The sequence below is a fragment of the Staurois parvus genome, unplaced genomic scaffold (genome assembly GCF_062004578.1).
Source record: "Staurois parvus isolate SC_StPar_1 unplaced genomic scaffold, SC_StPar_1.0 ptg000186l, whole genome shotgun sequence".
Classification (NCBI taxonomy): domain Eukaryota; kingdom Metazoa; phylum Chordata; class Amphibia; order Anura; family Ranidae; genus Staurois; species Staurois parvus.
The window spans coordinates 9213448-9236354 of NW_028317982.1; the positions used below are offsets into that span (position 1 = coordinate 9213448).

Genomic DNA, 22907 nt, shown 5'->3' on the forward strand with positions numbered 1-22907 from the left:
CTTGGTGATGTAAGGCTTTGATGCAGCTGCTCGGCCATGGAAATACATTCCTTAAGGTTCTCTTTGCGCAGTTGTGCTAATCTGAAGGTCACACGAAGTTTGGAAGTCTTTAGCTATTGACTCTGCAGACAGTTGGTGACTTCTGCGTACTGTGTGCCTCAGCATGTGCTGACCCCGTTCTGCCATTTTACGTGGCCTACCACTTCGTGTTTGCGTTGCTGTTGTTCCCAGTTGCTTCCACTTTGTTATAATACCACTAACAGCCTTGGAATATACAGTAGCAAGGAAATTTCATGGATGGGCTTATTGCACAGGTGGCAACCTATCACGGTACCAAGCTTGAATTCACTGAGCTCCTGAGAGTGACCCATTCTTTCACAAATGTTTGTAGAAGCAGTCTGCATGCCTAGGGGCTTGATTTTATACACCTGTGGCCATGGAGGTGATTGGAATACCTAAATCCAATGATTTCGAGGGGTGGCCCAATACTTTTGGCAATATAGTGTATGTAAAATAAATATATATATTATTGAAAGAGAGTGTGATATAGATATATATATATCTTTTCCACAGTATAAATTAACCCCTTTTAATAATGATTATCTGCTTTTTTTGTGCTAAAAGGGCTAATTTGTTCTCATTTAACCCCATCAAGACAGGTGATTTTAAAAAAAAAAAAAATGCTACTGCTACTAAATTTCTTTACTGGGGTACACACTGAGATTTTCCGTACCAATAACAGTCGTTTGATTTTCATAATAGTATGTACTGTACATAACGGTCGACAGCCAATTTAGAATTACCAAATGAAAATTTCTGAAGGGGCAAACTCCAAAATTGTTCTGTACATGAACAGAACTAACAATTTTTGTTTTAATGTGTACTATTTTCCTTTAAAAAAAACCAAAACAAAAAAAAAACAAAACTGATTTGAAAGGCTGTGCATGGTCAGAAACGATAAATAACAATCTACAATCTATGCTACAATGTTTCTACATAAAAAAAAATAAAAAATTTGTTGTTCGACAAGACGATTGTTTGCCCGATTTTCTTATGGTCTGTACCCAGCTTTATGCTGGCCATACACATACCAATTTTTGGATGAGAATATTCATAAGAAAATTCTCTGTACATTCGATGAATGGATGTTGTTTGAAAATTTCACTTGCTTTTAACATTTTATTTTAAAATGAATGTAATTGTTTAATGAAAACCACATGCACTGTCCAAAGGTTTTCTATTCTGCGCCTTCCAATTTTCTTCTCACTGTGGTTGAAAACGAATGATGATTTAACCCCACTAACGATTAGAAAATTGAATAAACGTTCTTAAAACAAATTTTCAAAAGAAAGCTTTGTTCATGTATGGCCAGTATAACGACCATGACAAACAATTCTGTGATGCATAATATATTACAATCCTGTCTTTTTTTTTTTTTTTTTTTTTTTTTCTGTAAAGCGACATTAAAACTGTTTTTTTTTTTTTTTTTGTTTTTTTTTTAAATTAAAATAACAATTGTATTATACTTACCTGTTTGGTGCAGTGGTTTTGCACAGAGTAGTCTTGGTCCTCCTTTTCCTGGGCCCCTCACTGGCACCCCTGGCCTCCTGACTAAAAACAGTTGAGCCAGCATTGTTCTTTCCTGCTTTTTTTCTCTTTCTTTCCTTTTTGACTGCACTTCGGTAACAGGTTTTCTTGGTGTATCCCTCACTTCTAACTGTACTTTTTTGACAGAAAATAAGTCCATATAACCAATAGTTAGACTTCAGGATCCTGTGTCCTGTACTGTGCTCTTAAGAAAGCAGATGTTACTGGAATGTCAAAAATCCTATTTTGATATAGAAGTAGTGCATCCTGGTGGTGGTGTTTTATCTAACGTGGACCTAGATTCTGCTATCCTTTAAACAGTAAGTAATAAACAGGTGGATTTTGGGAACAGAAAGAACTGGGTTCACTCTCTCAGGCATAAAGTCTGAATTAAGATCTGATTTACTGTTTTAATTGTTGCTTGCCTTGCTTAATACAAGAATACCTAAAATATGTGCACTGCATTAATGTAGAGGATAATTATGGAGACTATGGTAAAGTAATAATGTAGTCTAATTACAGATTGCTAATATAAAAGTGCAGCTTATGGAAGCCAAGCAAGCTCTGGAGGATTCTATAAATGCTCAAGATTTTGGTAAAGCTTCTGAATTAAAGGAAAAGGTCTCAGAGTTGGAAACGGTGAAAGCACAGCTGATTAAAGAAGCAGAAGAACCAGAACTCAAAGAAATCCGTGTTGAAAAGGTTTGGCCTGGTTTTTTGAAACTTAACTATTCTTTATCTCTCCATGCTTCTTCTTTTTTTTTCATTTTTTTATCTGTACTGTTTACGCCTCTCTTTCCAGAATGACCCTGAAACACTTCTAAAGTGCTTGATTATGTGTAACGAACTCCTAAAGCACATTTCCCTTTCTAAAGGACTTGGAGGAACGTTGAATGAGATAATTCAATCACTGGTAAGTGCCTAGGAGAGGCAAAGTGACTCTCGGGAAATACAATAAATCAGGCAGTCACTTCAATGTAATTCAGGAGTGTTTGGTCCTGTACTCCTGATAGAGGTGTGACTTCAAATCTAACACTGACCGAATTGCATCAGATTTACAGTGATAATTGGGTGTAAAAAGGCGACCTACATCAGTATAGGTATCCAGAAGCATGTTTTTAGATGTTATAGGAAGGTACATAAATTGAAATGACTATTTTCTACAGCAGGATTTTTTAACATTGTTTGTTTTCCTCTGTGGCTTTGCTGGCATGGAGTTCAGGCACTGTAATGAGACGCTTTTTATGTTTCTGCTATGTAGCAAAAAAAATGGCAATTATTGTTTGAAATAGAAAATCTTCCATTAAACAGCAAAATAATTGCTCTTTTTTTTGGATTTGTTTTGGGTTTTTTTTTTGAAAACCATTTGCTCTGTAACCAAATATTCATTTTCTGGCCCCATGCAGATACTTCCAGGAATAACCAATGTTCATCCTTCTGTCAGGAACATGGCAGTCTTGTGCATTGGCTGCTGTGCCTTGCAGAGCAAAGACTTTGCAAAACAACACATGACTCTGCTCCTGCAGGTAAGAAAGCATGAAGCCCTCATGAAGATTTTTTTTTTCCTGTACCATACAGCTGTGTTTTCTTGATTTTCACGAAATAGAAACATTAGAATATTTGAAGATTAACACCTTTCCAATAACAGTATGCAGAAATAGGGCCTCACAGAAGTGGGTCTTTATCTGTGAGGCTGCATATATGTACACCTCTTTGTGCTGGAAGCATGCTGCACAGCGCACTCTCAACACAGAGCTGGGTTCCCACCAAGATCTACGGGTCTCATACTAACGATCGGAACCCAGGACTCCCAGTTCCTGGTCACCTGATTGCTGTGATGGCCTCTGATTAGCTGTCAGTGATCAGTTACTGTGCAGCCCACTCCCATGTTCTCTTCCTCTTCTGAATGGAGAGAAATATGCATTGTAAAAAATTGTTAGATCAGGGCTTGATCTTGGTCAGTGCCAGGGTTGGTGTAATGGTCAAGTTAAGGGTCAAAGGTCGGGGTCAAAAGTCAAGGTCAGACTATTTTTGGCATTCAGCTAGTAAACTGCTAATGCTATCCACTAGACCAGGGGTGTCAAACTACATTTAATTTTTGGCCACATCAGCATTATGGTTGCCCTCAAAGGGCCGGTAGTATCTGAAAGCAGATTTCTAGAGCACCCCCCCTTATATCAGATGTCAGGAGCCCCCCACTTTTCCTTCACAGTACACTCCCCCTTACCTTGTGCTTCTACTTGGAAGAAGCTGGGGTAGTAGCTGGGAAGCAGAAAGTGCAGGGGCTGGAGGAGGACCAGAGGAGGGGCTGGAGTCTGCTGTATTTTGAGCCCAGGGTAGGTGGAGACAAGGGGTGCTGCGGGTGCATGATCTGTAGGAGTTCTGTCCTTTTCTCTGCTGCGGACTGCTGAGATGGGGAGGGGGCCAGAGACAAGTCTCTCTGCGGCTACATGGAAAGGTACAAGATCTGGCAGAGGAGGTCTGTTCTTTCTGTTCCCGACTGCTGAGACAAGGTGTGGGCAGAGACCAGGAGGTAGCCATAGCTGTAGGAGAGATGTGAGGGCCACATGAAATGGCCTGCTGGGCCAGTTTTGGCCAAAGGGCCTTGTGCTTGACTCATGTGCACTAGATAAATGGTCAGAGCACACATAAGTTACCCTTTGTTTCCATTTTTGTTTTAATTCTATGCAGCCACTGTCTGAAGGTGTCTCTTATGCAGTCTTTATTCTGTGCTTTGTGAGGGCAAGGCTGCAAGGAGCTCGGAGAATGGACCATGCTAGAATTCTGGAACACATTGGCTTGCTTTCCGCAGGTTAATGTGAGGGATCTTTAGAGGCTACCAAGGCAGTCAGGAGTGAAAATTGTTGCTAGGAGTTATTGCTATTTACAATGTAGGCTTTTGTCAGTTTTAATGTTTTGAATTTTGTAGAGGTGGCAATGCATTGTTTCACGCTATGGATTTTTTTGCTTAAGTTAAAAAGTAATATAAAATCTATACTTGTACTTCTGGACTTTTTTTGTGCTTTTTAGATATCACAGCTGGACGAGGTCAAGGTGAGGACCAGTGCCTTGAACGCAGTGTTTGATCTTCTTCTGCTTTTTGGACTTGAAATTCTAAAGCCAAAGGAAGATGCTAGTGATAACCCCGAAAATAAACCGGAAGATGAAACCGATGGAGCCCTTGAATCTGAACAGTCTCACCTTGCAGATAAAACTGATGAAGTAGTAACACCTGAGACCTCTGCTTTGAATTCCATATTAAAGATGTTCTCTGATTTCCTGGACAGTGAGGTATAAAGGCAATTAGGCTTTTTTTGCTTATTCTGTTGATGGCAATATTAAAATATTTAAAGTGGAACTTTACCCTAAATAGCATTTACCCACTCTCACTTCTGCTGGAATTGCCTAGTCCCTGCCCACAACCTCTTAGGACACTTCAAAGTCCCAGGAGGCTGCGGGTCTATTCACAAAGCGCACAAAGTGGGAGGCCAGCTGTGTAATTGCAAGGAGTCACAGCCACATTCCCCCAGTAAGCATGCCGGCACCAGGGACACAAAGACTAGCGAAGAACCAGCCCTGGTGAGGATGGCACTGGATTCCAAGACGGGTAAGTGTTCTTTTATTAAAAGTCAGCAGCTACAGCCAGTGTGCTCAGCCTTTTGAAGAGCACTGACACTTAAAGTAAACTACTAAACCCACATCCGTCTGTATATGCAGCAAAGTATGCTTGTTATACTCACTGTGGAACCTAAGGGGTTAATCCTCTGCATTGTGTAAAAAGGCTGTTTGATCCTGACTTCTCTAATCCTCCCCTTCTTCCCGTGTCCCGTTTTTAGCTCCTGATAAGACATATACTGTGGAGACACACACTGCACATGCTCAGTTTTGTGTGTATTGCTAGAGTGTGTAGGGGTTTTTTTTTTTTCTCTTGGGAGAGTGCATGTGATCAGCACAGGGCCAATCGGCACTGTCCAGACAGGTCAAGGGTTTTACATCCTCCTAGAGCAGAAAGAAAACTCCTACAAGCTTTAGCTAGTGCTTTGCTGAACACTGATAGAAGTCACAAGACTGCTTTAACTGCTGAAGAGAAAAGGTATTTAGCAATTTATAGTTACTAACATAATTGCATTTCCATGTTGTGTGTACTGTGGGAGACCTGATATAGTGAATGCAGGGTCCTGGGTTTAGTAACACTTTGTGATGTGGTAACCGTTTGCGAACCAAAATGAAACAAAATGGTTTACAATTTCTAATTTTTTATTTTAAAATGGGATAATGAACATTTTCCTCCTGAAGCCGCTGAATGCTGGTGGAATGGAGAGAATCTGTTCCCCATTATCTGCCTCTCTCGCCGCCTCCTGTCCAAGAGTAAAACAGAATGTGACTTGGAGGCCCCCTGCAGCAACAATGCTGCATCAGTGGTTGGAGGTGTGTGGTAAAAACACGTCTCAACTATGGGGTTTTATCGCCCCCAAACTACAAATGTAAAAAAAGCCCTTACTGTACCGAACCTCCTATGAGGCTGCTTTTACACTGATCTACTGAGGTTTACCAGCACTGAGAGTGCCGCGCAGTGTACTACAGCTTTCCTGTGGGTTAGCTGCACTTTGCCATAGACTTCTATTATATCTTGCAGGTGTGGTGTACTTTCTGAAAGAGCACAAAACCTCCTGCATTCAGTTTGAGGCTGAGGGCCACATCAGAGGGCCACATGTGGACTGCTGGCCACAGGTTGAGCATCCCTGAGCTACAGTATTTGTAGCTGTTGACTTTGTAACTTTTTTTTTTTTTCTGATTGAAGATCCTTTTTAAGAATACGCACTGAAGCACAGCTGATTGCCATTCTATCATATTTTGTTCCTTTACACATTGAAAATGGTTTTACGTTTATCTAATAAATGTATGAACCTCTTGATAATATAAAAAATGAAGGTTCCATGTAATGCTTTTTCTACATGTACTTCATTTTTTTGGGTGGAATGTCTAAGCAGAGCAGTGTTCTTTCTGAACTGTTAATGTCTGATAACACTGTTCAACAGGTAAAAAGTTTTGGGCATAAAATTAGCTAATCTTACATAATTTTGGGGTGCTGAAAACGAAAATGACCCTTAAAAATGTTGATTGGCTCTAGTTTCCATGATATATTCACCCATCTAATGACGTAAGCCATTCAAAATTATGATGCAACTTCAGCTGCATATTGCGCAATTGATACTGGTGACCAATAGAAAATTGCATGTATACTGAGATGATGCAATATTAGCCTTTAATTGCATCACTTCACTGCATAAAAGCTGCAGTATCTGTAGCTGATTGTAGTTCGACAGCGTCTTTACATTTCGTTTTATGCTTATATAGGCTACTCAGTAATGCCTCGAACTTGTGTGAATAAAGCAGATAATTTCTGCTATATCTGCGGTGAAATAACTTTTATCTCACAAAAAAGGAGGATAACAGGAATGATTAAGAAAGCCTACAACTAGTATTTTGGCTGCAAGATAGGAAACCAGGACAAGAGCTGGGCACCACATATATGCTGCAATTCTTGTGGGACGGCACTGGAGCAATGGTTGAATGGAAAAAAGGCATCTATGCCTTTCGCTGTGCCAATGATTTGGAGAGAGCCAACAGATCATGTTAGTAATTGTTACTTTTGTATGGTGCCTCCAATTGTAAAAGGGCTAAATAAGAAGAAAAAGTTATCTGTGCACTATCCAAATATTCCATCGGCAATACGTCCAGTTCCTCATGGAGAGGGGCTACCAATTCCTAAAGCACCAGAATCCTTCGTGGTTGAGTCAAGTGAGGAAGAACCTGAAGCGTGTAGTCACGTGCAGTTGTAAGAGATAGCCCTTTCCTCGAATACAAGAGAAAAGCCAAGAGAAGCAAAACCGACACAAAATGAAGACAAAACTAGTGAGAATCCTAAGTATTAAAATGATTCAACTTAGCTTATGGCTATAATTTTTCTTGGTAATCCTATGCAATATATTATGCCATTTAGGCTTTGTTATGTAGTCAATATCACTTGCTTTATATTTGTGGAAAGACATCTATCTATATAATTATTGTGCATTATGTAGTCATTACGCCTATAGTAGAAAACTTTCCGTTTACAGAAAAACTAGAGCCAATCGACAAATTTCATTGTTATATTTGAACTCAGAATGTGAAATTCATTAAGAAATGGATCCTTTTGTTTCCAAAACTGGCAAAAAATAAAAATTTGTTGAACAGTGTGATCGGCAGAAACCTCTCACTGTTTCTTGATGTTATCTTAATAAATGAATATTGTAGGTCCACAGCCTTATCATTTACAGCTTTCTGCAAATCATGTTTGGACATGCAGGCCTGTTCTGACCAGTAAACATTGTTAGCATAAATACACATGTATGGATCAGCTAAATGTAGGTGTTTATACCTATAAAGGAGGGAGGGTGAGCACTTCAAAACATTTTATTGTTGGCTTGTATCCAGAATGAACGGTAATCATTGGCTTGGATAATCCCATCTTTTCATTCAAGTTATCCAGGGGGTGTCTGCAAGGGTAAGTGAGTCAGATATGCAGGCGTGATTTTACTAGGTCTGATTATAATTTGGTGGTTCAAGTGAAGTGATTGTTTATGCTTTTACAGCTTGTGCCCAGAGACAAAGTGAAATATAGCAGAATTCTCTTTAATATTTTCAGGTTCCAGAAATCAGGACAGAAACTGCTGAAGGTTTAGCCAAACTGATGTTCTCAGGAAGATTGAAAAGTGCTAAGCTCCTGTCACGTCTGATACTTCTGTGGTACAATCCAGTGACTGAAGAGGACACAAAACTGCGTCACTGCCTTGGTGTCTTCTTCCCAATTTTTGCTTATTCGTCTCGGTAAGATATGTGAATTCTGAAACCCCCACCCCACAACCTTCCAATCTTTTCTGAGGTTAGTGGTTCAGAAATATAAAACAAAAACATCGCCCAGCAACTAGCATTTTCAAAATTTTCTCACATGACATTCTGCTGCTTCACACCCTCTCAGTATATAAAATGCACATATCCGTTAAAGCCAAATTCCAGGCATGGATATTTTTGAATAGGTACATTGGCCTTCCTGCTAAGTGAACAACCTCCTGTGTTTACTAAGTGGTTGGGCAGCTGTTCAGCATAAGAACCAAAAGCTGGTAGTAATTACTATAGAAGCAGTGCCTACTACAGTGATTTCTGGCTTTCACAGTATGGCATGCATATACTTGGTCCAAGCTAGACATATTGAACTATGCAAAAATATCTATACCTGGAATTTAGCTTTAACCCCTTCCGTAGTCCTATATATCGTATTTTCCGGCGTATAAGACGACTGGGCGTATAAGACGACCCCCTACTTTTCCTGTTAAAATATAGGGTTTGAGCTATACTTGCCATATAAGACTACCCCTCTTCCAACGCACACCAAATAAAAATGAAAAAACATCAGATTTCATTTCAATATGGTATGGTATTTCAGTATGGTATTCCAATGATGGGGTGCTATTCCTCCCACTGACACCAATGATGAGGCACTACTCCTCCCACTGACACCAATGATGGGGCACTATTTCATCCACTGACACCAATGATGGTGCCCCATCATTAGTGTCAGTGTGTAAGGAATAGTGCCCCATCATTAGTCAGTGGGAGGAATAGTGCCCTATCATTGGTGTCAGTGGGAGGAATAGTGCCCCATCATTGGTGTCAGTGGGAAGAATAGTGCCCCATCATTGGTGTCGGTGGCAGGAATTGCGCCCCATCATTGGTGTCGGTGGCAGGAATTGCGCCCCATCAATGGTGTCGGTGGCAGGAATTGCGCCCCATCAATGGTGTCGGTGGCAGGAATTGCGCCCCATCATTGGTGTCGGTGGGAGGAATTGCGCCCCATCATTGGTGTCGGTGGGAGGAATTGCGCCCCATCATTGGTGTCGGTGGGAGGAATTGCGCCCCATCATTGGTGTCGGTGGCAGGAATTGCGCCCCATCATTGGTGTTGGTGGGAGGAATTGCGCCCCATCGTTGGTATTAGTGGGGAGAATAGTGCCCCATCGTTGGTGTCAGTGGGGAGAATAGTGCCCCATCGTTGGTGTCAGTGGGGAGAATAGTGCCCCATCGTTGGTGTCAGTGGGAAGGAGGAATAGTGCCCCATCGTTGGTATCAGTGGGAGGAATAGTGTCCCATCATTGGTATCAGTGGGGAGGAGGAATAGTGTCCCATCATTGGTATCAGTGGGGAGGAGGAATAGTGTCCCATCGTTGGTATCAGTGGGAGGAATAGTGTCCCATCGTTGGTATCAGTGGGAGGAATAGTGTCCCATCGTTGGTATCAGTGGGAGGAATAGTGTCCCATCGTTGGTATCAGTGGGAGGAATAGTGCCCCATCGTTGGTATCAGTGGGAGGAATAGTGTCCCATCATTGGTATCAGTGGGGAGGAGGAATAGTGCCCCATCATTGGTATCAGTGGGGAGGAGGAATAGTGCCCCATCGTTGGTGTCAGTGGGAGGAATTGTGCCCCATCATTGGTATCAGTGGGGAGGAGGAATTGTGCCCCATCATTGGTATCAGTGGGGAGGAGGAATAGTGCCCCATCATTGGTATCAGTTGGGAGAACAGTGCCTCATCGTTGGTGTCAGTGGGTAGGAACAGTGTCTCATCGTTGGTGTCAGTGGGGGAGAGGAGCGGCTGCTCCTTCCAGTTCGGCCCCTCAATTTTCGCGGGGCCACTCGGCTCTGCCTCCTCGCCGGTTATTGGTCGCCTGTGTGCCTTTCCAGTGCTGGCGCCCAATCACCGGTGAGGAGGCGGAGCCGAGCGGCAGCGTGGCCATCGAGCGGCCGAACTGAAAGAAGGAGCAGCCGCGCTTCTTGGACCGGATCGTCGTGGGACCGGAGCCAGGTAAGGTACAGCAGCCCCTCTGCCCGGCTCGCACCGGCGTATAAGACGACCCCCGACTTTTTAGAAGATTTTCAGGGGTTGAAAAGTCGTCTTATACGCCGGAAAATACGGTACCTAAAACCAAACTGATCTTTATATCCATTGAATAAATTATTATTCAATGGATTATTATTAAGTGCCAGCTTGCTGCAGAGTATGATTTTTGCTTTGTGTGGAATCAGTGGTCTCTCTAAAGAGATACAAGAAATCTTCTTCTGAGTCACAGCTAGAGCTCTGACTAAATTTAATGGAAACCACATGTATGGTAAACTATTCAAATATTTAAATTTTTTATAACCTGTTCCCTGCCGCCTTATAGCAGAACTGCGCAAAATCACATGTATATATACGTCATTTTGTATTTCCAGGTAGGGGGCGCGCACCCCCATTGGCTACAGCTGTCGATCACCGGGTCCCACCCGGCGATCACCAAGGAACAGTAACAGGGGAAAGGTCTGTATGTAAACACAGATCTCTCCCCTGTCAGCACCGGCATGTTGCTTTGTATTGCTCTGCATAGTTTTTCTCTGGTAAAACACACGCAGCACACATAATAAAACAGCACACAGTTAACTCTTTGGCCCCAGATGTTATCCCTTTTCTTCCCAGTGCCATTAGTACAGTGTCAGTGCTTTTTATTAGCAATGACCACTGTATTAGTGTCACTGGGGATGTCAGTGGCAGATAGTCAGTTCCCCTCCAGTGTCAGAATGCGCACCGCAATCCCGAAGTCCTGCTGTAAGTCGGTGATCGCCACCATTACTAGTATAAAAAAATAAGTAATAATTCCAGTGTATATGTACCTTAATTTGTAGACCCTAAAACTTTCATGTAAACCAATTAATTTACATGTATTGGGATTTTTTGTTTAGCAAAGACTTGTAGCAGAATACATTTTGCCCTAAATTTATGATGAAATTTGATTTTTTTTTCACTTTTTTTTTTACTGGGTATGTTTTATAGCAAAAAGTCAAAAAATATTGTTTTTTTTCCAAAATTGTCAATCTTTTTTTTGTTAGTGCAAAAAATAAACCGCAATGGCGATCAAATACTACCAAAAGAGAGCGCTGTTTGTGGGGGAAAAAAGGACACAAATTTAATTTGGGTGCAGCGTTGCGTGACTGCGCAATTGTCAAAGTAATGCAGCACCATATCACAAAAAATGGCCTAGTCCGGAAGGGGGTAAATCCTCTAAATAACTTGTTTACCAATAAATGTACTGCAACCACTTGTTTCTATAGAATAAATCAGGAGTGCTTTGAAGAAGCTTTCCTGCCTACGCTACAGACCCTCTTTAACGCCCCAGCTTCCTCTCCACTTGCTGATGTTGATGTCTCCAATGTTGCCGAACTGCTGGTTGATCTAACAAGGCCAAGTGGATTAAAAGCACAAAAGAATATTTCCCCAGATTATCAGGTAAGCGTATTCTGTAACTGACACTGTGCACATTTATTGTTTTAAAGTTTCAAACCTGACTAAGTTTATAACAACCCATACAGTTTAAGAAAGGAAAGGTAAAACATTTGTGTATAGATATAAAAAACCATAAATACCTTTCCTCCCACCTACCCCCCTGTGTGTTTTTTTTTTTTTTTTTTAAACTGATATCCTCTGTTCCCAGCTGCATTGAGACAAGAGGGAAGAGGTATGGCGATACACTGATCTCTTCAGTACATGGTGCAGCAGGCACATATCAGGATTATGTAATGTTGGGTTTAATATTCTTGAATTAATTCTCTGCATTAAGGTGCAAAAACCTTCCTGATTTTCAGTAAGTAATATATCCAAAAACAAAAATGCAATATTTTGCAGCTCACCAGTTGTTAAATGTGGTGGCTTCATGAGTTTATTTTGTTTTGTCTCTTGTTTTTATTTTCTCCTGATGATCCTGCTAGGAACATGCTTCCTGTCTTGGGGCATCTCCACTTTGGATGGAAGAGCAACAGAAACACCTTTTTGGATCGAGGCATTGACCAGAGGGACGTGTTGATGCGCTAGCTCATACACTGCTTACACTATTTAAAGCGCAGCTATACTCGCCTTCACTCCAGGCCTTTGATGTCTTGGGCTCCCTGCTGGCTGTTGCCATCTTCACCCCGGTGCCTTTAGTTATCAATCCCTGGCCATTTTAATTGGCCAGGCTGAGATGATATCACTCCTGTGCAATGCAGCCACCACATCTAAGAATTGATAAACTGCCATAGGATACATTTTTGTTTTTGGCTTTAATACCACTTAATTCTTTGAAAGCACACAGGCTAAATGCTCTAAATGGAGTGAGCACATCACATGTGTTTTTCACTCCTAGATGTAACTTATCCATGTATTGAGCAACGGCACACAGAAAAATTATCTGGGAAAGAATACTTGAATGTTCTGCAATCTAATGGTGCTTTCTGATAAAGACATTGTAAAAGATGCTGCTGCATAATGAACAGTTGGCAAGGCAGCCTTTGATGTAGCAAAGAATCAAGACTATTTTCCTGTTGGGTGTCTTTAGTAGTTGATCTCCAATAATATAGCCCCCAGTTCTAGTACTGTGATGCTTAATAATATGCCGCAGGCCACGCTTGTGATGTATGAGGGGTTGCTTGGCCTCAGATGCCCATTACATTATCCAGAGGGCAGGCTGTCTTCCTGGATGGTGGTCAGACAAATATACAGTTAACTGAAGAACTTCCTTCAATGTATTTTCTGATAATTCCTGTTATTTTTCAGATTTCCACAGTACACGACAGCTTGGCTCTAAAAATATGCAATGAAATACTGAAAGATCCTACATCTCCAGATGTTCGTATATATGCAAAATCTTTGTGCTCCCTTGAGCTGTCGAAAGAGTTTGCAACAGAGCTGCTGCCAGTTTTGGACATAGCTCTAGAGGTAATGGTTATGGGAACTATAATTTGCCTTATTTGTCTTTTTTTCCATTTGGGTAAGCTAAAGATCCTGTTACACGGTGCTTATATTGTCACACATTTTTTTCGTATCCTGATGTTTGATGACAACCAAACACCATTATCACAATTTTTTCTATTAGAGCACTAACCTAATACAAGCTGTAATTTATTAAAGTACAGTGCCTTGAAAAAGTATTCATATCCCTTGAAATTTTCCATGTTTTGTAATGTTACAACCAACATTGGGGGATTTTATGTAATAGACCAACACAAAGTGGCACATAATTGTGAAGTGGAAGGAAAATGATAAATGTTTTTCAAAATTAAAAAAAAATACAAATATCTCAAAAAGGTGGCGTGCATTTGTATTCGGCTCCCCTGAGTGAATACTTTGTAGAATAACCTTTTGCTGCAATTACAGCTGCAAGTCTGTTTGGATATGCAACTACCAGCTTTGCACATGTAGAGAGTGAAATTTTTGCCCATTCTTTGTAAAATAACTCAGGCTCTGTCAGATTGGATGGGGAGCTTCTCTGAACTGCAATTCTCAAGCCTTGCCACAGATTGTCAATTGGATTTAGGTCTGGACTTTGACTGGGCCATGCTAACACATGAATATGCTTTGATCCAAACCATTCTATTGTAGCTCTGGCTGTATGTTTAGGGTCGTTGTCCTGATGGAAGGTGAACCTCCGCCCCAGTCTCAAGTCTTTTGCAGACTCTAACAGGTTTTCTTCTAAGATTGCCCTGTATTTGGCTCCATCCATCTTCCCATCAACTCTGACCAGCTTCCCTGCTGAAGAAAAACATCCTCCCGACATGATGCTGCCGCCACCATATTTCACAGTGTAGACAGTGTGTTCAGGGTGATGCTCAGTGTTAGTTTTCCGCTACACATAGCATTTTGCTTTTAGGCCAAAAAGTTCATTTTGATCTAATCAGAGCACCTTCTTCCACATGTTTGCTGTGTCCCCCACATGGCTTCTCGCAACCTGCAAACGGGACTTCTTATGGCTCTTTCAACAGTGGTTTTCTTCTTGCCACTCTGAGCTATGGATCTCTGCAGCTCCTCCAGTGTTACCATGGGCCTCTTGGCTGCTTCTCTCATTAATGCTCTCCTTGCCCGGCTTGTCAGTTTAGGCATTCGGCCATGTCTTGGTAAGTTTGCAATTCTGCCATACTCTTTCCATTTTCGGATGATGGATTTAACAGTGTTCCGTGAGATGTTCAAAGCTTGGGGTTTTTTTTTTTTTTTTATAAGCGAACCCTGCTTTAAACTTTACAACTTTATCCCTGACCTATCTGGTGTGTTCCTTGGCCTTTATGATGCTGTTTGTTCACTAATGTTCTCTAACAAACCTCTGAGGGCTTCACAGAACAGCTGTATTTATACTGAGATTAAATTACACACAGGTGGATTCTATTTACTAATTAGGTGACCTCTGAAGGCAATTGTTTCCATTAGATTTTAATTAGAAGTATCAGAGTAAAGGGAGGGCTGAATACAAATGCATGCCACACTTTTCAGATATTTGTAAAAAATTCTGAAGACCATTTATCAGTTTCCTTCCACTTCACAATTACGTGCTACTTCGTGTTTGTCTATCACATACAATCCCAATAAAATACATTTACCTTGTTGGTTGTGTGTGTGTGTGTGTGTGTGTGTGTGTGTGTGTGTGTGTATGTATATATGTATATATATATAATGTGTGTGTGTGTGTATGTATGTGTAATATATATATATATATATATATATATATATATATATATATATATATATATATATATATAGATCACATGACACGGGGGTAGAGACCAAATGGGGCTTGCAAAGGGGAGGCAGAGAAACAACAGTACACTGATCTTTCTGGTTGGGAGGTGTGCAGAGGGGCATGTCAGGTATAAACTTGCCGATTGGTTTACAGACAGGCTCTGCTCCCAAGTACAATGCAAAGAAGAAAACTGACCACACTGGGATGGATGTACTTCCATGCATAGAGCAGTAAGTTTGAAATGGGAAAGCAGAGAGACTGGAAGGAACAACAGGTATTTCTCAAAGAAGAAATGTAAAGGGAACAGGAAACCACCCTTATACAAGTACATGGTACAACAGACACTTATCAGGAATATGAAATGTTGGGGTAACATACACTTTAAGAATTAGTATTGCATATCCGTAATGTGCATATCTAAAGTCCTTCAGCAGGAGAGCTAAGTCAGTAGATTGTGCAGAGGGTAGAAAGGAGATTAAAATATACTATATGTCAGGCCTTGAAATTTCCACTTGCCTGCTTGCCAATGGCGAGTGTAAATTATGGTGGGGGCGAGTGTGTCCCCCAGGGCCGTTTTGCTGAGCAGGCTCGGAGCTCAGGCCGGATCTGTCATTGGCACTGCAAGCTGTCAGACTGCTCAATAGCTTAGCGCAGTGAAAGCAAAGGAAGGAGTGTGTGCTGTGCTCCCTGCCTCCCCCTAGAGTGCAGTGCCCGGCTCTGTGAGTGAACAACAAAGTACTGCAACATTTTTTAGGGCTGTGTGTGTGTTTGTGTCTACCTAATTTCAGCTCACCCTGGTCACATCCTCTGTCAGCCAGTGGTGGATTCAGGGGAGAGGAGATGGCACTTAGCACTTAACAGCGTGCGTGTGTGTGTGTACATGTGTTTGGTGTGTCTGTGTGTGCATGTGTGTATTTGTACATATTTCTGCATGTATGTGCATGTATGTGTGTGTGCATGTATGTGTGTGTGCATGTATGTGTGTGTGCATGTACGTGTGTGTTTGTGTGTATGTACATGTAAATGTTTCTGTGCGTGTGTATTTCTGTGTATGTACATGTATCTGTGTGTATGCGTGTCTGTACGTGCCTGTGTGTATACATTTGTCTGTATGTGTATGTGTCTCTGTGCGTGTGTGTGTAAGTACATGTCTGTGTGTGTGTACAGGTGTCTGTTTGTGTGTGTTTGGTGGCGAGTAACTATTAAAGCCTGGCAAGTAGCTGAGGACTTGAAATTTTAAGCCCTGTACATCATGGAAAGAAATGTACTTTGAAAAAAACAGATCTCCTATTTGTATGTGCTTTATTTTTTTTGTAACTGCATTGCAGAAGTTCCACTAAAAGTTTCTTCTCAAGTTTCTTTTATCAGAGACGGGGCTAAATATTTAACCAAACTGCACGTTTATTGCCCAGGCCCCACAGAAGCAGAGCATTGTCTGAGTTTTTACATGGGGGTACAACATCTTTTCATCCTATGCAGAAATGAAGACTTGAATGTTTAAATTGTTTTTTTCCTTGTTCATTTATAAAATGGAATTCAAGGCGATTCTTACAAAACACACTTACGACTCCTTTGCACCCACCATATTGCAGTAACATGCAGTAAGACGTTACTGGAATAGTATGTGGTCACGTTTCTTCTTTTGGAACCGTAGATTAAATATTTTTCTCCCAATGATAGTCATTTAAAGATTTGTATATTGCGATCATACCATTTATAAGTGTTTCTTCACTTCCAGGGGAAATATGTTTAATTTTTATAGTTCCTCAAAATTGAGGTCTTCAAGCCCCTAATTAGTTTTGTCACCCTTCTCTGGACTCTCTCCATCCCTCTTGAAGATTAGTGAGCAAAACTGAGCTGTATACTCAATATGTGGCCATACCAGAGTTTTGTAAAGTGATAGAATTATAGTTTTATCAATGTATTGTTTTATAGGAGGGAGATTGCTTTGGGTGTTTATATAATGACAACAAATTCTGTCAGCTGTTAATTAATGTCTGTCTGTGCTTCTGAAAGAGTTTACCGCTTCCCGACCACCCTATAGCAGATATACACAGGGCAGCATGGGTGTGCAAAATCACGTGTATATATGCGTGATTTTGTGTTTTCGGGTAGGGGGCACGTGCCCTACCCACGCCGCCATTCGTGGTCGTGGCTGTCATTCACCAGGTCTCAGCCGGTGATTACCGAGCATCTCTGAGGGGAAGGAGGACTGCTTTGTTTACTAACAGTCGTCCTCCCTGTCAGCTCGGGCACACTGCTCTGGATGGGTGTGCACAGTTATCCAGAGCAGTGTGATTACAGTAAAGCCCACACATACTGCCCCCTATGTAAAACACTCCCTGCACACAATTAACCCTTTGACCGCCCCTGATGTTAACCCCTTGCTGCCCAGTGCCGTTAGTACAATGTCAGTGTGGTTTTTTTTTTTTAATATAAATAAATAAATAAATAAATATATATATATATATATATATATATATATATATATATATATACTGATCACTCTATTGGTGTCACTGGGGATGTCAGGGACACCAAGTCAGTTCCCCCCCATGTGTCAGAATGCCCGCCACAATCCCGCTATAAGTCGCTGATTGATGCCATTACTAGTGTAAAAAAAAAAAATTCCAGTGTCTATACCGCCAATTGTAAACACTAACTTTCACGTAAACCAATTAATTAATTTATTTTATTGGGATTTTTTTTTTAGCAGACACATGTAGCAGATATTTTGGCCTAAATTTATGATGAAATTTGATTTTTTAATTTTTTTTACTGGATATGTTTAATAGCAAAAAGTTAAAAATAGTTTTTTGTTTTTTTTTCTAAAAATTGTCGGTCATTTTTTTTTTTATATAGCGCAAAAAATAAAAAAACTCGCAGGCGATCAAATACCACAGAAAGAAAGCTCAATTTGTGGGGGAAAAAAAAGCACGTACCTTTCATTTGGGTTCAGCGTTGCATGACCGCGCAGTTGTCAGTTGACGTAACACAGCACCGTAATGCAAAAAATGGCCTGGTCAGGAAGGGGGGTAAATCCTCAGGAGGGCAAGTGGTTAAAATATCATAACCTTATCAGCAATGCAGATATGGCTTTCATTCAAAATAGTTTTTCTTGTGAATCTAAATAGACCTAAAACGTCATTCAGTTAGTATGCCTTGTGAGAGAACTCTGCACAGCAAAGCAAGGGTACTAACCAAAAAGTTGGAATGTTCCATGCATGGGTATACTGCTTGTCCAGATCTATTACATAGTGTTTAGAGCAACCTTTTTCAACAAGGGTGCCTTGGAAAAATTCCTAAATATTGCCCAAAAGTTATTTCCACGCCAGCAGGTGGATCAGGCCTTTAATTACACAAAGCCACAGGTTTTCATTGTCTAATATTACAACTTTCTAACTGCTGGTGACATAACAACCAGTGATGTCATTAGTTGAGAAGGACAGCAGGCACACAGCATCCTTGCTTGTCCCTGTCAGTCAGCAATGGGGTCACATTAGCTGAGTAAGAGAGAGAAACTGAGGGAGAAGAGAAACAATGGAATACTGGACAGTACCAGTGTACAAAGGTGTATTTTCTTTGGAAGAAAAAATCCCCTCTAACATTGGGTGTCCCGCATGTGCAGATGCTGCTGTGTCCTGTAAAACTACAGTATTAGTCTAGTTTGTATATTTTGTAATGGGTGCCGCAGGATTTTAAAGGGCTCCTAAACCTCTCTGCACTGGCCGAATGCAAATGTGCGGCCTCCCGGCGCCTGGGCCTAGACAGCGAGCGCTGCACATTTGCGTTCTATTAAAAAAAAAAAAACGTGCTGAGAGTGCGCACCCTGCACGCTCCCAGGACACATGTCCGGTACTCACGGAAAGGTCCCGATCTCCTCTTTTGATCGGGACCTTTCCTGATCATGTGACGGCGTGTCATGGCGGTCACATGACCCTAAACCCCACCTCACCTCCCGGCTTCTGAAACCCTTAAAGGGCCGGGAGGTGCCGGCACCAAGTGGTTAAGATTGTGCTGAATTTTAAAGGGTGCCTTGACTGAAAAAAAAGTTGACACTAGTTTAGAGGACAAAAAAATGACATCTAACCTTATTAATATACATGCAGAATTCTTTGACATGCATTAACAGGGCAGACTTACACTAGGACAAAAAGTTGACTGAGAAAGATGTTTGGTAGACAATACCTAGCTACTACTGATCCTTTTCACTTGACGTCTTAAACTGTCCTGCTTCTGCATTTTATTATCAGTTGAATTTGAATTGCCAAGTTTTACAGCAGATTTACTTTAAAACTACATTCTGATTCCCCTTTAGAGTTTTTCTATAATAGTTGAGCTAGTGGTAACCAGCAAAGATCCACCTCCTCCCCCCACCCTCCTACAAATTTCCTTCTTGGCTCTTTCAGGTTTTTTTTCCGTTGTGACCTTTTTATATTTTGTAGGATATAACAGATAAAGTGTGCGAGAGGGCATTAGAAAAGGTCAAGATGCAATTAAGTAACAACAAGAATTCCAAGGAGGAAGGTGCTGTCGCACAGGAAGCCACAAGTGTAGCGAATGATGAAGAAAACATAGAAGGTAACACAGGTTTTCTCAAGTAGTATCTTGTGTGATTGGCATACTTAGTACATGGACCATGATGCCTTTCATCAGACTTAAAGCTTTCATTAATAGCTATATGCATCCCACAGGGAAAGTTACATCCTCACTTCCTGCTCAACAACCCTGTTCTCCAGACACTTAAGTTTTTGGCATAGCCAGTAGATATCTGCAGGGCCTGACAGGCACACTGTTGTTTAAGAGCAACCCGGGCAGGCAAATAAAGGTAACTCTAAACTGGTAAGCTGTAAAGGCTTTTAAAGCATCGCCTATGGAGATGTTTGAGTACCATAGTCTGTCGATGGTCCACGAACATGCACAAATTGGGCTTTGGTAAGTGGGGGGGGGGGGGGATGGGATTGAAGCTGCAGAGAATGTTAAGGTAAAAAAAAACCTTCTGCCTTTAGAACCACTTTATGAAGTTGGGTGCATATAGTTAAAATTATTGGTTAAGCTGACTGAATAGACCCTAAGGATCTTTTCTGCCAATATATTGGTATTTGTCTCATGAAACCTGCCTGAATACTGTGCATAGTAATACATGAAAGCCATACTTTCAGAATTATACATTTCTAGTACTGATATTGGTTGTAAGGTTGCCAGGACATTGAAATGTGTTTGTGTACCATGGATCTATTGTTGTTGTTCAACTACTTACAATCCAAGGATAGGTCGTCATCTGCTAACCAGTGTGGTTGTTTTATTTCTAGCAAAACCAAATGAAGAAAATGATGATGTCTTTGAAGAACAAAATGCTGACTCCTCAAAGATGAAGCCTGTAAAAGGAAAACCCAGCAAAGGTAATATAATCCATACAATTCCTTGAATTTAACCTAAAACTGTCTTTAACTCCTTTGTGTCATTGATAATTTAGTCAAATTATAGAAGTGTCATTTAATGTAACATGCACTACTTTGCACGCCTTAATTTAGAAGGCTTTTATTTGTACACTTTTCCTATTAAAAATGTTGTTAGACTGGCTAATGTGCAACAATGTAAAAAAAAAAAAATCTTAATGTATTTTTGATAGTGTAGGCGTATCTGACAGTTGAACTACTAAATACAGTAGGTGTCAATGTTCATCTGCACTATTTCAGAGCTTACATAGTGATTACATGATCAGGAACCACTCAGCCATACGTTGGCTGCTGGTTCTCAAAAGGGAGAGCGTGCACCAATCTTTCCTTGGCACAAGATATTACGTGGGGGGTGGGGGCATTATTATATAGATAGTGTTCTAAAGTATACCCAAAGATCAAACTTTAAAGAATAAATGTCCCCACTGGAAATTCCCCCCATCCCTATCCTGAGAACATCTGTAACATTTTGGATTTTCTGTCACCTTATGTCCCAGTGAATATAGACACCATAAGAAATATAGCAGGTGAATCTCCGCAGCAGGGGGACACAGCAGTTGTATCCTGACAGGGGTGTTTAAAACTTCTTCACTATCCAAAACTAAAAGGAAACACTTTGGATAATACTTCATTTTGCAGTCTGGATGATAAATGTACCCGTGCTAATGGCATGATTTTATCTCTACAGGTCGCAAAAAGGCACCTTCTACAGGGACCAGGAAGAAGAGTAGCCGGGCTACCGATCGAGGGGATGGTGATGAGTATGTTCAAAATATAAATGTCATAAGTTTTGATGGATATGAATAGAAGCACTGCCTATCATGTTTTTTTTAATGTAGCAACCTTACCAGAGTGACTAAGAAAATCTTACAAATTAAAATAACAAGCGTAGGAATTTATATACTATTCCTAAAATATATCAGATTACTTCACTGCTCTTAGATGGGGTTCACTGGTTGGTGCATACTGGTGTAGCAGAAAGCAAAAAGGGTTTCTCCCCTGCTATGCAAAACTGAGCTGTGTACATCGCAGCACTGGATGGACAAAATACAAATTCTATGTAAAAACCACTCCCATGTATTTAGATGTTTGCCTGATGTTCATCTTTTAAGTCACTGAACAACTAATTTAGGTGGGTTGCCAAATTTCATTCTGTACTATATGAGGCTGATGGAGGGTACCTATTACAGTTACAGGTGAACTCTCAATGCTTATGTTTCTAAACTTTCTGTATAACTCTGAGAAAATATCGCATTTTGTATATCAATGAGCTGTAGTATACTGTATAGCTCTAATTATCCTGACAAAATATCTCCAGTATAAAATGCTTTAAAGGGAATTCTGCTCACAGATCATATTTCAGTTCTAGATATTCAAGGAAGGAATATGATTTCACCTCATTGGTTAGCACCACATACAGATCCCAGAATGCCATAGCAAGGGAACCCTACCCCCTGCTCTTGTAGCCGGACTTATTTTGTCTGTGTAGAACGTGGCTTTGTAGGAACTGGGTGGAATTTGAGTGGAACTTAGAATCTTAATGGTGATCACTCCAATTGGGTCCCTAAAATGTGCAACCACACAAGTTTTTGTTTCTGATTGGGTGGATTTACTATCACTAATCTAGTGGTGGTTTTCTGCTTGGGAATGTGGGGGTATATTGTATAATTAAGCTGGGGTTGCATGTTCTTGCTGTATCTCAGGTCTCTTTACTAAAAATTTGAATGGTCCACAGGGACAAAAAGGAAGAGACACAGACATCTACAGTCAGTACAAGACCTTCAAGAAGAGCCAAAAGCATTGCCATGGAAAAAACTAAAATGAATCTCTCCAAACTTATAAATGAAGAGGCCAACGCACAGTAATACAGTTTTGTAATATATATAGAGATCAAAGTGCCATATATGTGCAGAGCAACTTTAACATTTCTACAATAATAAAGTCATTTACTGTTTGTAGTCCATTGTATTTATCTTCCTACCACTGTACCATGCCGCAGAATATGCCTACTTTCAGCTAATCAAATCTTTTAAAGTGCAAGTGTTTGTTTATAGGATGGCTTTTTCCAATGCATAATTCCTTTATTAAAGTTTTTAGGTTCTCTGGCAAAAATAAAAATCCCATCCTACTCCTGATGGATACCTACCTCAATATCAACATTGCAGCCACTTAAATCCTTTGCCTCCCAGCAGTAGAAATCCTCTTGGCACCAGTGCACTTGCTTCTCATAGATTTCCATAGTTCAAAGAA

The 22907-nt window shown here is 40.7% G+C and overlaps 1 protein-coding gene across 5 annotated transcripts in view; it reads left to right on the top strand.

The window, feature by feature from the left end:
• The window catches only part of NCAPG (non-SMC condensin I complex subunit G), a 254082-nt gene extending 231467 nt beyond the window's left edge, over positions 1-22615 (top strand). For all 5 annotated transcript variants that reach the window (XM_089677458.1, XM_089677459.1, XM_089677461.1 and 2 more), the window contains 11 exons: positions 2110-2289; positions 2390-2500; positions 2994-3113; positions 4618-4878; positions 8276-8457; positions 11768-11942; positions 13245-13406; positions 19644-19779; positions 20511-20600; positions 21346-21418; positions 22393-22615. In XM_089677458.1, coding sequence (XP_089533584.1) covers positions 2110-2289; positions 2390-2500; positions 2994-3113; positions 4618-4878; positions 8276-8457; positions 11768-11942; positions 13245-13406; positions 19644-19779; positions 20511-20600; positions 21346-21418; positions 22393-22522 — 1620 coding nt within the window. In that variant the 3' untranslated portion in view covers positions 22523-22615. The remainder of the gene's footprint in view (positions 1-2109; positions 2290-2389; positions 2501-2993; positions 3114-4617; positions 4879-8275; positions 8458-11767; positions 11943-13244; positions 13407-19643; positions 19780-20510; positions 20601-21345; positions 21419-22392) is intronic.
• The last annotated feature ends 292 nt before the right edge of the window (positions 22616-22907 follow it).